This window comes from Petaurus breviceps, unplaced genomic scaffold, assembly GCF_028583685.1.
Source record: "Petaurus breviceps papuanus isolate PSGF00001 unplaced genomic scaffold, PetGlider_PUasm1.0 90654, whole genome shotgun sequence".
NCBI lineage: Eukaryota > Metazoa > Chordata > Mammalia > Diprotodontia > Petauridae > Petaurus > Petaurus breviceps.
In genome coordinates, this window is record NW_027187301.1 from 1,797,126 (window position 1) to 1,811,008 (window position 13,883).

The following is a 13,883-nucleotide window of genomic DNA, read 5'->3' on the forward strand; positions in this document are numbered from 1 at the left end:
GATTATACTCAGTTTTGCTGGGTAGTTGATCCTTGGTTGCAGTCCAAGCTCTTTTGCCTTACGAGATATCATATTCCTATCCCTCTGATCTTTTAATGTAGAAGCTGCTAGGTCTTGTGTGATCCTGACTGTAGTTCCACAATATTTGAAATGTTTCTTTCTGGCTGCTTGCAGTATTTTCTTCTTGACCGTATAATTCTGGAATTAGGTACTATATCTCTTGGAGTTTTCAATTTGGGATCTCTTGCAGGAGGAGTCCAGTGAATTCTTTTGATAACTATTTTACCCTCTGATTCTAGAACCTTGGGGCAGTTTTCTTTGACGATCTCTTGGAGGATGTTGTCCAGGCTGTTTTTTTCATCATTGCTTTCCGGTAGACCAATAATTCTTAGGTTATCTCTCCTGGATCTGTTCTCCAGCTCAGTTTTTCCAATGAGATATTTTACATTTTCTTCTAATTTTTCAATCTTTATGTTTTGTTTGACTGATTCTTGGTGATTCATAGAGCCCTTAGCTTAGATTTGACTGAGTCTAATTTTTAGTGAATTATTTTCTTCGGTTAGTTTTTGAAGCTCCTTTTTTAGGGAGGTATTTTCTCCAGTTAGATTTTGAACCTCCCGTTCCAGTTCACAAATTTTACTTTTTAAGAATTTGTTTTCTTCAGTGAGATTTTTTTCCATCCTGGCCAATGTAATTTTAAAAGAATTGGTCAATTTATCTTCTGCCTCTCTAATTTGGCTTTTAAAATCTTTCTTGAGCTCTTCCAAGAATGCTTTTTGGGCTTGAGACTAGTTCATATTTTCTTCTGTGGTCTCAGGTGTGGATATAGAGTCGATGGTGTCTCCTGAAAGTGATTCTTCTCATTCACAATAAAAGGATTCAATTGTCTTTGGTTTTCCCTTTGTAAGTTGCTTCTTTCCCATTGTGATTGCCTATTTCCTGGCTATTAAAGTGGATTTCTGCTTCTGGGGTACAGAGGGCTCTGACCCTAGCTTCTTAAGCTGGGAGCTAGGGGTCTGGTTGCTGACTTTGTGTACTGTAGCCTCTAAGTGTGTAGACTGAGGCCAAGGCCAGGACTCTCACTGTTTCCCCTGGGTTACCCTGAGGCTCACAGAGTAACATGTAGGGGAGGGGTGGTCTGGCCACTTCAGGTTTACAGTCCTGTGCCCCTGGGCTACAGCTCAGGCAGGCTCAGCAGCTGGTGGCTGGCAGTGCTGGTATCTTCAGATTCTCTTGGTTGTGCTACGGTGCACCTGGGCTCCTGTTGTTAGCACCTGCTGGCTCCACCCCCCCCTGGGCTTCAGCATCTCCCTCTGGTCAGTTGAGATGGGGCTTGTTGGGACACCTCCCCCCCTTCACTTCAGGCTTAGCACAGCCTCAGTCATATCCTTCCTCTAGGACTCCCAAGCCTGCTACTGCTTCCATTGTTTCAGGATTTTACATTGGATGGTGCAGTAATCTCTGGGTTTTCAGGGTCATGGAGGGGGATTAGAGCAGCTAGGGTTTACTCTGCCATCTTGGCTCCTGGAAGTTTAGGTAGGTGATTTTTAAACATCTAGGCTGTGGGCTGATAGCCCCAGGAGGAGCTGCTGTCCCTGCTGTGGGCCCTGCGCTTTTTCTTCCCCATCTCTGACCGATCCTCTCTTTCCGGTGGTGAGAAGTCTGTGAACTGCCCTTCTGGTGGGTGAGTCTGCTGGCTGGGGCTCACTCTCGCTCCTTTGTGCTCTGCTCTCAGTTCTGCCCTGGTGCAGCCCCCACATGCTCCACGCTTCCTCTGCGTAGTCCTACGTGCACACTTTCCTTGGCTAGGAATTTGCCGTGCTCCACCTCCCAATGGTTTCTGTCACTCTAAAATCTGTTCCGATTCACTTTTTAGAGGTTACTGATGGAATTCATGGAGGAATTAAGGTGAATTACTATATTCACTCCTCCATCTTGGCTCCACCTCCCTTTTGCCACAGAGAATTCTTTAATCATATTTATAGTAAGCTTCCTTCTATAAACATTTAGTAAGCACCTACTGTGTGTTAGGTGTTGTGCTAGCAGTTCAAAAAGGGGCAAAACACAGTCCTTCGGGAAACTTCCATTCTAATATGAGACAATATGCAACAGATATATACCAAGCAAGCTACATACAGGATAAATAGGAGACCATTAATAGAGGGAACACACTAGATTAAGAGGGATTTGGGAAGGCTTCCTGTAGAAGCTGGTATTTAGTTGGGACTTATGGGAAACCAGGGAGGTCAGGAGTCAAAGTGGAGGAGGGAGAGCATTCCAGATATGAGGCATAAGTGGAGAAGATGCCCCAAGCTGAGAATGGAGTGCCTTGTTCATGGACCACCAGGAGTGTAGTTTCATTGGATAGAAGAGTACTTGTTGGGCAGTAAGGTATAGGGTAAGGATCGGAAATGTAGGAGGGACTAGGTTATGAAGGGCTTTGAATGGCATTTTTTTTTTTAATTTTTGGAGGGCAATTGCGGTTAAGTGACTTGCCTACGGTCACATGGCTAGTTTTTATGTTAAGTGTCTGAGGCTAGATTTGAACTTAGGTCCTCCTGACTCCAGGGCCAGTGATCTATTCACTGCGCCGCCTAGCCACCCCATGAATGGCATTTTTTATTTGCTTCTAGAGGCAACAGGAAGCTGCTGGATTTTATTGAGTAGGGGGTATGATGTGATTGGACCTGTACTTTAAGGAAAATCACTTTAGTGGCTGAATGGAGAAGAGATTGCAGTGGGGAGAGACTTGAGGCAGGCAGCCCACCGCACCCTCCTACCCCAGCGGGTTGTTGCAATAATCTCAGTAAGAGGAAATGAGGGCCTGCGCCAGAGTGGTGGCAAAGATGTTGCAAAGGTGAAATTGACAGGACTTGTCCTTAGCTGGGATATGGAGCATAAGAGATCTGGGAAGAGTCCAGGATGACTCCTAGGTTGTAAGCCTGAGGTGAGGGATTGGGAGGATGGCATTGCTGTCTGTAATCATAGGGGAGGTTAGGGTGTTGTTGAGTTGTTTTTCAGTTGTGTCTGACTATGTGGGTTTTTCTTGGCAAAGATCCTGGAGTGTTTGCCATTTCGTTCTCCAGCTCATTTTACAGATGAGGAAACTGAGCCAAATGGGGTTAAGTGACTTGCCCAGGGTCACATAGCTAGTAAGTGTCTGAGGCCAGATAGGAACTCATGAAGATGATTCTTCCTGATTCCAAGCTCAGTGCTCTATCCACTGTGCCACAGGTTGGGTTTGGGGGAGAATTTAGGGCAAAAAATAATGAATTTGTTTTTGGACATACCGAATTTCAGATTTTTTCTTTTAAAGCAATCAGGGTTAAGTAACTTGCTCAAGGTTACACGGCCAGGTGTTTCTGGGTGGGTGCTAAGTGTCTGAGCCTGGGATTCAATCTCCAGGTCATCCCAACACTGGAGCCGGTGCTCTTACTCACTGTACTACCTGGTCACCCCTAAAATTCTTGTCCCAAGGCAAGGTAGATGCTTGGTACTTAAACTGCTTCTTTTTTTTTTTTTTAATGAGCAATCGGGGTTAAGTAACTTGCTCAAGGTTACACGGCCAGTTATTTCTGGGTGTGGTGCTAAGCGTCGGAGCCCGGATTCGATCCCCAGGTCATCCTAATACTGGAGCCGGTGCTCTTACTTGCTGAGCCACCTAGCCGCCCCTCGAATTTCAGATGTTTACTGGACATCCAGCTTAAAAATGTTTGAAAGGTATTTGGAGTAGTTGGAGATAAAAGATTAAAGGTCAGCAGAGAGTTTGGGGAAGGATATTAGATTTGAGAACCATCAATTTAGAAATGATAATGAAATCCATGGAGTATGATGAGATCACCAAGTGAAATAGTATAGAGAGAGAAAAGGAGAGGGTCCAGAACAGAATCCTGAGGGTCACCCAAATCTCTAATTCCTCTTGGAATCTGGAAGAGGATCCAGGAAAAGAGACAGAAAGGGAGCAGATAGGTAGGAAGAGAGCCAGGAGAGAGTGGTATCCTGAAAACCTAGAGAGAAGAGAATAATCAAGGAGGAGGAAGGAATCAACAGTGTCAAAGACTTGAGAGAGCTCCAAAGAGAATGAGGATTAAGAAAAGGCCATGGGTTTGGTAACTAAGTGACTCTTATTATTAGTAATTCTTTACTAAATTCCCTTCCCTCATCACTTCAGCTTTATTGTAACTTGTCCTTCAAGATAACAGGGAGTGTCCTTTAATTTTTAAAGTAGGCATATGGTCTGCCTTGGTCGATTTGATGGTATTTTAAGTGTTTTCAATGACTTTAAATAATTTTAAAATGCTAGTGAGCAAGTTTAAAATAATGTGCTAGTATGTTCTGAGACCAAATGACCAAATTGGAGTGGATGCCATTCTTACTTAGAATAAATATGTACTTTTTGTAGCATTAATATTTATTTCTTAAGCATGTATATTTTTAAATATGTATATCTTAAATAGACATCAGAACATTAAAATAGTAATCCTTTTTCTCTGGAATACTGTTAGTATTTTCCAGACCAAGATATTCATTTACTTGAGAAGCATGTTATTTACATAATCCATTCACTTTATAGAAACTTTTCTGCTTGAGGCTTATATTAAGAATTCCTTTTATATATCTTTTTATTCAAAAGTAAGTTTCATTCTCTGAAGGAATAAGAATAAACAACACATGACTAATTGCCTGGTAGGAAGAGAGAGACTAGTCAGGTAGAATTCTAGATTGTACATTTTTCCCCCACTGAGAAAATGATGAAAAATAAAATCATTTTATTTCCTTTTAAATCTTAAAAATCTGCAAAAGTATTGAACATAATAAAGTGATATCTCTTTTCAGTACTTTATACTGAACTAAAGAAAGTTTCTTTGTGTGTATGTGACACTCAGGCTTTTGTAACTTTAGGAACTGTTTGAGGAATTTTTTTTATGATGAATGGGTTAATGGGTATGCCACTAAGATTTATACCCTTTGTAGATTAATGATCCAGCTCATTAATTCCTTTGTTTATACTTTCACACTTCAATGATCTAAATAAAATGATATGAATATGGTTCAGTTGTCCTTTTATCACTTCTTCCTTTTTTGACCTGAATGCTCATGTAGATAGTTGTCTGATTTTTATATTTGGTTTCCATTGTTTATTCAATAAGAACAAAACGATGACTGAGGCAACAGTTCTGAAGGCATAGTGTTTTGTGTAAAAGCCTAAAAACAGCGCTAAGCAGTTAAGAATGTTTTTGTAATGATAAAATAGTAATTTTTTCAGACTGGTATTTTAATTTTGCTTGAAGTTATTTTCAGATGACCCCTAAAATCATGTCTGTCAGACCTAAGTTGGCATTTAAATAGAAGAGGTTGTTTGTTTGTTTGTTTTTACCAGTTTATCAAGTCACATTTGTATCCTAAAAACTTGACTATAGGGAAAAGCTTTGATGTTTTTTTCAGAAACAAACTTTGTATATTTTGAAATTGTTTATTTCAACCTTTCCAGAAAAATAGCTAATTCAACAAGTTTTTAATTGAATTGACTTATAGTTATTAACTGTGAACCTTTTAAACATGCTTCTTACCAATTTTTCAGCAGTTTTTGAGGCTTCTTTTGCATTTTTCAGACAAAATGAATTATCTTCAGGTTAAATGTCTGTTAAAAATGTATGGGAGAGACATTTATTTTGATATTTTAGAAAAGTTTTTGTATTGTCATGCATTTTTTAATAGCATACCTAAGTGTTTTTCTTCATCATATTTATTGATCAGTCTGGTTGAGTTTTTAAAAAATAGCATATTCTTATTTATATCTACCTATAGGTAAGACACTAATGCGTGGTTTTGACCATTTTCCTTTTTTCCCAGCTCACCAGCGACTGGAGCCAGTGACTCTGCCAGGGATTGTGGCATTTATCCTTAGTCTCTTATGCGGGGCTCTGAATTTAATTCGAGGTTTTCATGCCATAGAAAGTCTCCTACAGGTACTGTGTCATTTTTACAACTTTATAGATAATAGTTACTTCTTCTAATTAATTATAGTCTATAGTCAGATTATAAGTACCTCCTATGAGAATATACATGTTAGACACTAGATTAAAACTGACAATTTCTGATAGTAAGCTCAAGGAGCTTATTATCTAATAGATAGTATATGTATGGCATGTATATTCCATGTGATACAAGGATGTGATAAAAACTAGGATGTGATGAAAGAAACTTGAAGTGGGGAGAAAAGAGGGACACTCACTGATAAGCTGTGCCAGAAATAGAGTTCTAATAAGGAAGAGCAATATAGCTTTAAATTACACAGCTACCTAAGACTCTCCCTACTATCCTCACCACATATATTGGTACTTGGGTTGATATGGAGAAGGCTAGTAGAAAAAAAGAAACTCTAGAGGCCCAGAGAAGCATACCCATTATCTAGTCTTGACCCCATTTGCATTTTTTGTATTGATTTTCCATACAAAATCTGACCAGATCCTTCATAAACTACACTTGAATGTGTATAAATTGAGTGTGGGGTTTTGCTTTCATCTTTTGGTGGTTTGGAGGTAATGTTTGATCACATAAGTACTTAGAGCAGTAGTTCTTCACCTTTTTAATGTCATGGCATCCTTTGGCAGTCTGATGAAACCTCCAGACTCTTTATTAGAATATTGTTCTTAAACACATAAAATAAAAAAGGATTGTAAAGGAAACCAGTTGTATTGAAACAGTTATCAAAATATTTTAAAACAAGTTAATAGGCGACTAGGTTAAAAACCTCTCATTTAAGAGGATCTTTGGTACTAGATATTGGAGAATGGGCAAGACAAGCATTTTCAGTCATTCATTAAGCACTTATTAAGTGTCTGCTATGTGCCAGCCATTGTATGCAAAGTGCGAGAGGCCTGGTAATGTGCCCAATCTTTGGAATTAGCTCCACTAACATAGGATAAAATTTAGGAGAGAGCATTTAAGCCTAAGGGACAGAAGGTGTTCGAGTGACAGAGACCAGAACATGTTTAGTAAACAGCTAATAGTCCCATTTGGCTGATGTCTTAAAAATGCATTGGAGTTCTGGGAGATAAGGATGGAAAGATAGGCCAGGGATATAGTATCAGGGGCTTTCAAGGAGTTTGAGCTTTTTCTATAGGCATTAGGAGGATACTTGAAGTTTTTCATCAGGGGAACAAGGTGATTGAAGCTATGCTTTAGGAAGAATAATCTGTCTACCCTGGTGTTTCAGGGTAAGAGAGACTGAAATTAGTGAGACTAGTTAGTTTATTGATACAGGCCAAGTAAGAGTCAATGAAGATGTGAACAAGAGTTGTAGCAGTGACAGTGAAAAATAAAGAGAAATTCCAAAGACTTGAAAGATAATTGAATGAGGGTGAAATCAAAGGTACTGTCAGTAAACATTAAGTGCTTGCTATGTGCCAGGCGCTGTGCTAAGCTCTGAGGATACAAATACAAGAAAAAGAAAGACAGTCCCTGTTCTCTAGGCACTTACATGGTAATGGGGCAAGATAGCACACAAAAGAAAGCGGAAAAACCAGGGTAGAGTATGGATCCTGGCCTGGGCATTGTGGAGAACCCAAAGAAGTCTACAGTGAGTGTAGCTAAGTGGGAACTGAGGAGATATCTGAGAAGATGTAAGTTCTCTTCTTTATCCTCAAATGGAAATATTTATAGATCTATGCTCTGATGAGGAGGGCAGAGGGAAATCTAGCCTTTATATAGAGCCTCTGCCTTAGGGAGAATACAGGATGATGAATTAATTGGGTGGAGTCGGGGGAGCAGGGACAAGAAAAAAAAAATGATTAGTTTATCAGTCAGCATTTATTAAGCTCTTATGTGGGCCAGGTACTGGCATGTAGTGGAAATGATCATTAGGAGGCTGGTAAATAGGAAGCTAGAGAGAGAGATTTGGGGGCCATATGCATTGTGATAATTAAAGCCCTAGAGAGAATATCAGTAGCATGAGATTTGGACCAGCTCAAATACCAAGACATTTTGCTATTATATATCCCAGAGTTATTCTGGAATGGTGGGGGAATTTAGAAGGGTAGAGGAGGATGTCTCAAAATTAAATTTTAAAATCATTGATTCATTGGCCACCAAAAATTCTGGAATACTTGGCCTCAGAATAATGTTAGCTCTTACAGGTTCCTTAGAGTCATAGTTTTTTAGATTTAATTTAAAATTTTTGATATTGTATGTGTGGTTTTTTGAAAGGCAGAAAAATATGTAAGCTATTAGTTCACAGTTCAATTTATTTTAAGGCCACATTCTGTCTGAAATGTCAGTTCAGACAAATGGTTGTCCTATTTATCTTTTAGGTTGTTAGCTTGCTGGGATATGTTTGGTGTTGAGTATACAACACATTTATGTGTACTTATGTACTTGTGTTACTTGAGCATTCAGCATGAAGTTGTTTTTTTTTTAGGATTGTGAGGCAAGAATTGATGGAAAGATGTAGTACTGATAGTCTGGTTTTCTGAGGTAAAATCAGGAAGAAGAGGATAAATGTAACAGGGTTTTGGCTTGGTATTTTGTTTTTTTTATAGTTGATAGAAACAGTTTTTGTTCATTATTTACAATTTGTTTAGAGAGGGTCTATACAATGTGCATTAACTAGTCAGATGAGTTAGTTTTTAATACTTCTCTGAATTTATAAATATGAATAAATTTATTATAAACTGACACATTATGGAGATGGATGTGATTTTTCCAGATTGAGTTTATAAATGTTATCTTTTTTCTTCAAGAAGCACTGTTGAGAAAATACATTAGTTGGATTCCAAGATAGAAATTATCTACTTGCCTCATTTTCTACTATAAGAAAGTGATTTGCTATGATTACCAAAAAATATCACCCCGAAATCAGGAGCACCTAATATTGCTGTCACTCTTAGTGTTTCACTGTCCATCAGAGAAATGTTACTAAATTTAAAATTTCAAAGGAAGTCCTTACACCCTTAAGGACAGGCTTAATAGAAAAAGGTCTTTTATTTCTTTAGCACCAAACATCAATTCTGAATTTTCTCCTAGGTATATAGGAAACCTTGTCTTGTATCCATGTCTTGTTTAGCAGAGATAATGTTTGATATGTATTTTGGCCAATGTCTGACAATGTCATAGACCCAGTGACTCACAAAAGTGAACTTTCTCTTGCATCTGTATAGCCTTTCTTTTTTTCATTTTAGATAATGTCTTGTATAACTGTATGTATCCCCACAGTTTGCTCTTCCCCTGCCAACATTTTCTGTCTTCCCTCTATGCTATATTTGTTTGTTGGTCTTTCAAAATGTGTCAGTAGAAATAGAGTTTTTAATAACATAATTCAATTCAACATTTCTTATTCATTCAACACATATTATAAACATAGCTCCATATTAGGATCTTCAGGAGCACGAAACAACTATAAGACTCATTCCTTAGGTAATAAATGATCTAATGGAGAAGAGAAGATTATACACGATAAAAAAAAATTAATATGGCAATATATTAATATTATATACATCTTATATAACATAAGGCAGTGTATATGATTAATGCCAAAAAAAATGTTATGTAGACCAGGGGGTCATTATAATCTAGGGTCTATGAATTTATTTAAAAAAAATAGTTTTGTAATCCTATGTGTTTTGTTTTATATATTTAAAAATATCACTCTGAGAAGGAATTCAGCAGACTGCCTTAGAGGTCCATGACACAAAAAGGTTAAGAACTCTATACATAGACAATAAAAATAAAACATTTGCAGGGGTTCAGAAAGAGAGATAAACGTGACTTGGAGTGATCAGGGGAAGTTTCATGGAGAAAGAGACAGTACCTCATCTCTATTTTAAGTATTACTAAGATATTTAAGGGGAAAAGAAAGACAGAACTGTATTTAAACTAAGAAAAGAGACAAATCTAATGAGTTCTTCCAAATGTAGGGATTTCTTAGCCTCAGCAGGGTCCTGGAGGACTATATAGGCACTAGAGATGTAGTTTAGCTACTGGCTGGGGAAGTGCCGAGTGTTATCCTCAGGCTCTCATGACCCTTAGTCTTTTCTTGTCCCTGACAAGGACATTGTGGGAAGGTCCTTCTGAAGCACTGCATGGAAGTGGAGCAGGACTAACTCCCTGCTTGTATACATCCTGTTGGCTGAACTTCTATGGGTTGTGCCAAAAGGTTTTACTTTCATCTGGCATAGAGCTGTACTGGCATATATTTCTTGGTCCCTTCAAAGATTACAATGACTAAATCTCACTGGAAAAATTTTCATATGCTTTCCTTGCACTAGTCTGAAATCCAAGGTAGTTTATTCTGGTAGTTTATTCAAGGTAGTTTATTCAGGACCTGCTTTATACTAAACCCTGGGGAAAACTTCACAATGTTAACAGTGAAGGGGCTTCTAGGTCTTCCCTCCCTTCTCCATGTGGTTTGTAATTGCTATATCATACCCATAAAATGTCTGTGACTTTTACCAGTACCAGATTGAAACTCAAGCCCAGCTGTAGATGAATCAGTTGAAACTTCAGAGCAGAGCCTCCAGGGAAAAAATGCAGCAGAGTTGTAAACCCTCCCTTGTCTTCCAGTGGCCCTAGATCTTTCATGTTAGCCCTTGAAATACATGCAAAGCTACTAGAATTACTGTCTGTCCACAGACACCTCTCCCACATAACCCTATAGATCTTTGAGAGTACTTCCTGAGGAAAAGGATATTTTTTTTTCTGCCATGGGTGAAAGGTGTTCATAAGTGGAAGGATACACCTAAGGTAGTCCATTGTGCTTAATGATTTCATGGAACCATGTCCATGTCAACTTTCCTTTTAGAGATTAAAGCCTCACTTTAATTTAGCCGATTGGTCTACCCCAGTACTCTGTTTCTCTTTTCTTAAAGGCTGCTTTCCCTGATCTATTCTGCAGATGGAATATCTTCGAAATACCTGCTTATTCTAGGGTCTAATGCCCAAAATATTTAAATAGCTGGCACTGACTGCTTTCCCTGCTGTGAGAAGGAAAAACCTCCCCTCATCCTTTTGTCCCAGGGCAGGCCATTGAGTTGAGTGTCCTTTACTGAGGCTGATACATTGACCTAATGCTGTTACTAGAATGAAGATGCCTCCTCTTGACCCTCACCAGTGTGAAACATGTTCTCCATCCTGTTGATCACACAACCTCTTATAGGTGTCTTAAGCTCAGCGTGTCCAAAATAGAACTAATTTCCTCCCACATCTATCCCTTTTCTAAATATCACCATTATACCACCATTGTCCCAGTCACTCAGGTTTGCAACCATGGAATCATTCTTGATTTTCCTCTCTCCTTCACCTCGTCACCCTCTCCTTCAGTATTCAGTCAGTTGACAAATCTCATAGATCATTTCTCCATGATATCTCTCATTCTTCTCCTTTCTTTTCACACAATTTCTACCCTAGTTCAGGCCCTCATTATCTCTCTCCTAAACTATTGCAATAGCCTGTTCTTTGTTCTTTCTGCCTCCAGTTCTTTTGTTCTCCACTCCATACGGTTTCCTTTTCTCCCATTTTCTCTCATATCACTCAAATGCCTTTTGCTATCATATCCTCTTTCACCCCTTTTTGCATGAAGAGATAGCTCTTCTGCTTGACAAGGCAAACCCCTCTACACATACAAGTGATTCCATTCTTTTCTGTTTTCTCCAGTAGATTGCTCCCTCTTTATCCCTACTCTCTCACTAATCTTCAATCTCTCCCTATCTACTGGCTGTTTTCCTGCCTCTTACAAACATGTGCATACCTTCTCCATACTCAAAAAAAACCTTACTTGAACCATCCCTGCTAGCTGTTTTTCCACATCTCTCTTCCCTCTTGTGGTTTAACTTCTTGAGAAATCTGTCTGCAACTGATGCCTCCAATTACTTTTTTTTTTCTTTTTTCTTCTCTCCCTCAACAGTCTGGCTTCTGACCTCATCATTCAACTGACATTGTTCTCTAAATTACTAACAATCTTTTAATTGCCAATTCTCAGCCCTCATCCTTCTTGACCTCTCTGCAGCCTTTAACACTGTCGATCATTTTCTTCTCCTTGATAACTCTCTTTTCTCTAGCTTTTTGGTGACACTGCTCTCTCCTGGTTCTCCTCTTCTCTGAATGCTCCTCATTTTTCTTTGCTGGATGTTCATTCAGGTGATGCTTGCTATAGGTAGGTGTTTCCCAGGGCTCTGCCTTAGGCCCTCTTCTCATCTTTCTCTACACTATTTCAGTTGGTGACCTCGTCAGCTTCCATGAACTATCATTTCTGTGCTTATAATTCTCTGATCTCCTTATCTAGACCTGACCTTCACACTCATGTCTCCACCTATTGGATTTTGCCTTTGTAACATCTTGAGCTAGATATCCCAGACATGTTAAGCTCAGCACATCCAGAACGGAACTCATCATCTTCTCCTCCAAACCCTTTCCCTCTGCCTAACTTCTCTGTTAATGTTGAGAGTACCATCATCCTCTCAGTCATCCAGACCTGCAGCCCAGGTATCATTTTCTCCTTATTCTTACTGCCTATAGCCAGTCTGTTGTCAAAGCCTGTTGATTTTTACCTTTGTAGCATCTCTAGTGTACATGCCTTTCTTTCTTTTGAAGTACAGGTCTGACTGTGTCATGCACATGCCTTCCACCCTTCAGTAAACTCCAGTGGCTCCAAGATTACTTCCAGGTTCAAAATATAAAATCCTCTGATGTTCAAAGCCCTTTGCCACCTGTCCCCTAGTCTTTCCAGTCTTCTTATATTTTACATTCTTCCATCTACTCTGCAATTTGGTGACACTGGTCTCCTTGGTGTTCAAACAGAGACACTCCATATCCCAATTTTAGACATTTTCACTGGCTGAAACCCTTCCTGGAATACCCTCCTTCATCTCCATCCTCTGTCTTCCTTCGGTTCCCTGCTAAATCCTAAATTCTGTAGGCAGCTTTTCCTGATCTCCCTTAGTTCTAGTGCCTCTCCTCCACTGATTATTTCTATTTTATCCTGTATATAACTTATTTGTGTGATAGATGTTTGCATGTTGATTCATATGTTAGACTGTAAACTCTTTGAGGGCAGAGACTTTTTATAAACTCTATCCCCAGCACCAAGCACAGTACCTGGCACATAATAGGTGTTTTATAAAAATGATTGTTGACTTACTAAAGTGGAATGGTTTGGGTGGGGGGCTTGGGATCAAATCTGACCATTTTGTCACTCAAGATTATCATTATGTCAAGTGAAGAAAGGTGGCATCATGCAGTGGAAACAGCTCTGGTTTTTGGACATAAGTTCAAATCTTGTTTCTGATACCGCCTATGTATTTTGGCAAATCATTTAACCTGTATGAACCTCAGTTTCTTCATCTCTAAAATGAGTGATCTGTAAGATGATCAGTGAGATACCTTTTAGACCCCTGCTTAGGGTACTGTTGAAAATAGGGGTACTTAATAGACCCTACTTATCCAAGGAGTCTCTGTAAAACTGAAAAGAAACCTCAGAGAAATTTATCATAGAAATAGAAAACTGTCTCAAACAAGCCTTATTTTTAAAGCCCGTCAATAAATGATATTTCACAAATTCTTTATACTCCTCAGGCCCTTTCATGAAGACATAGTCATCATAGACACTTTGTTTTGGAAAATTTTCAATATAATTTCCCTGAAGCCAGGAAAAAGCAATATTTGATGATCCTGACTAGAAGAAAAATGAGCTTTATGCTCAGATTTGTAGGAAGCATTAAAATAAGCTATGATGGCAAATTGATAAAGACATTTGAGAGGAAGCTTCCAAACATTTTTCAGTCTCGTCATCATTGTTACATTAAAAGTCTCAATAAATTATCTATTTCTCTTTCTTTCTTTGTTCATTTTGCTGTTGCCAGTTTAGAATTTTAAGAATTTCAGGCCTATAC

General features: G+C 38.8%; 1 protein-coding gene across 5 annotated transcripts in view; it reads left to right on the top strand.

The window, feature by feature from the left end:
* Nucleotides 1-13,883, top strand: part of SEC22A (SEC22 homolog A, vesicle trafficking protein) — a 92,524-nt gene that overhangs the window by 49,075 nt on the left and 29,566 nt on the right. For all 5 annotated transcript variants that reach the window (XM_069064942.1, XM_069064944.1, XM_069064940.1 and 2 more), the window contains one exon: nt 5,854-5,969. In XM_069064942.1, the coding sequence (XP_068921043.1) occupies nt 5,854-5,969 (116 nt within the window). The remainder of the gene's footprint in view (nt 1-5,853; nt 5,970-13,883) is intronic.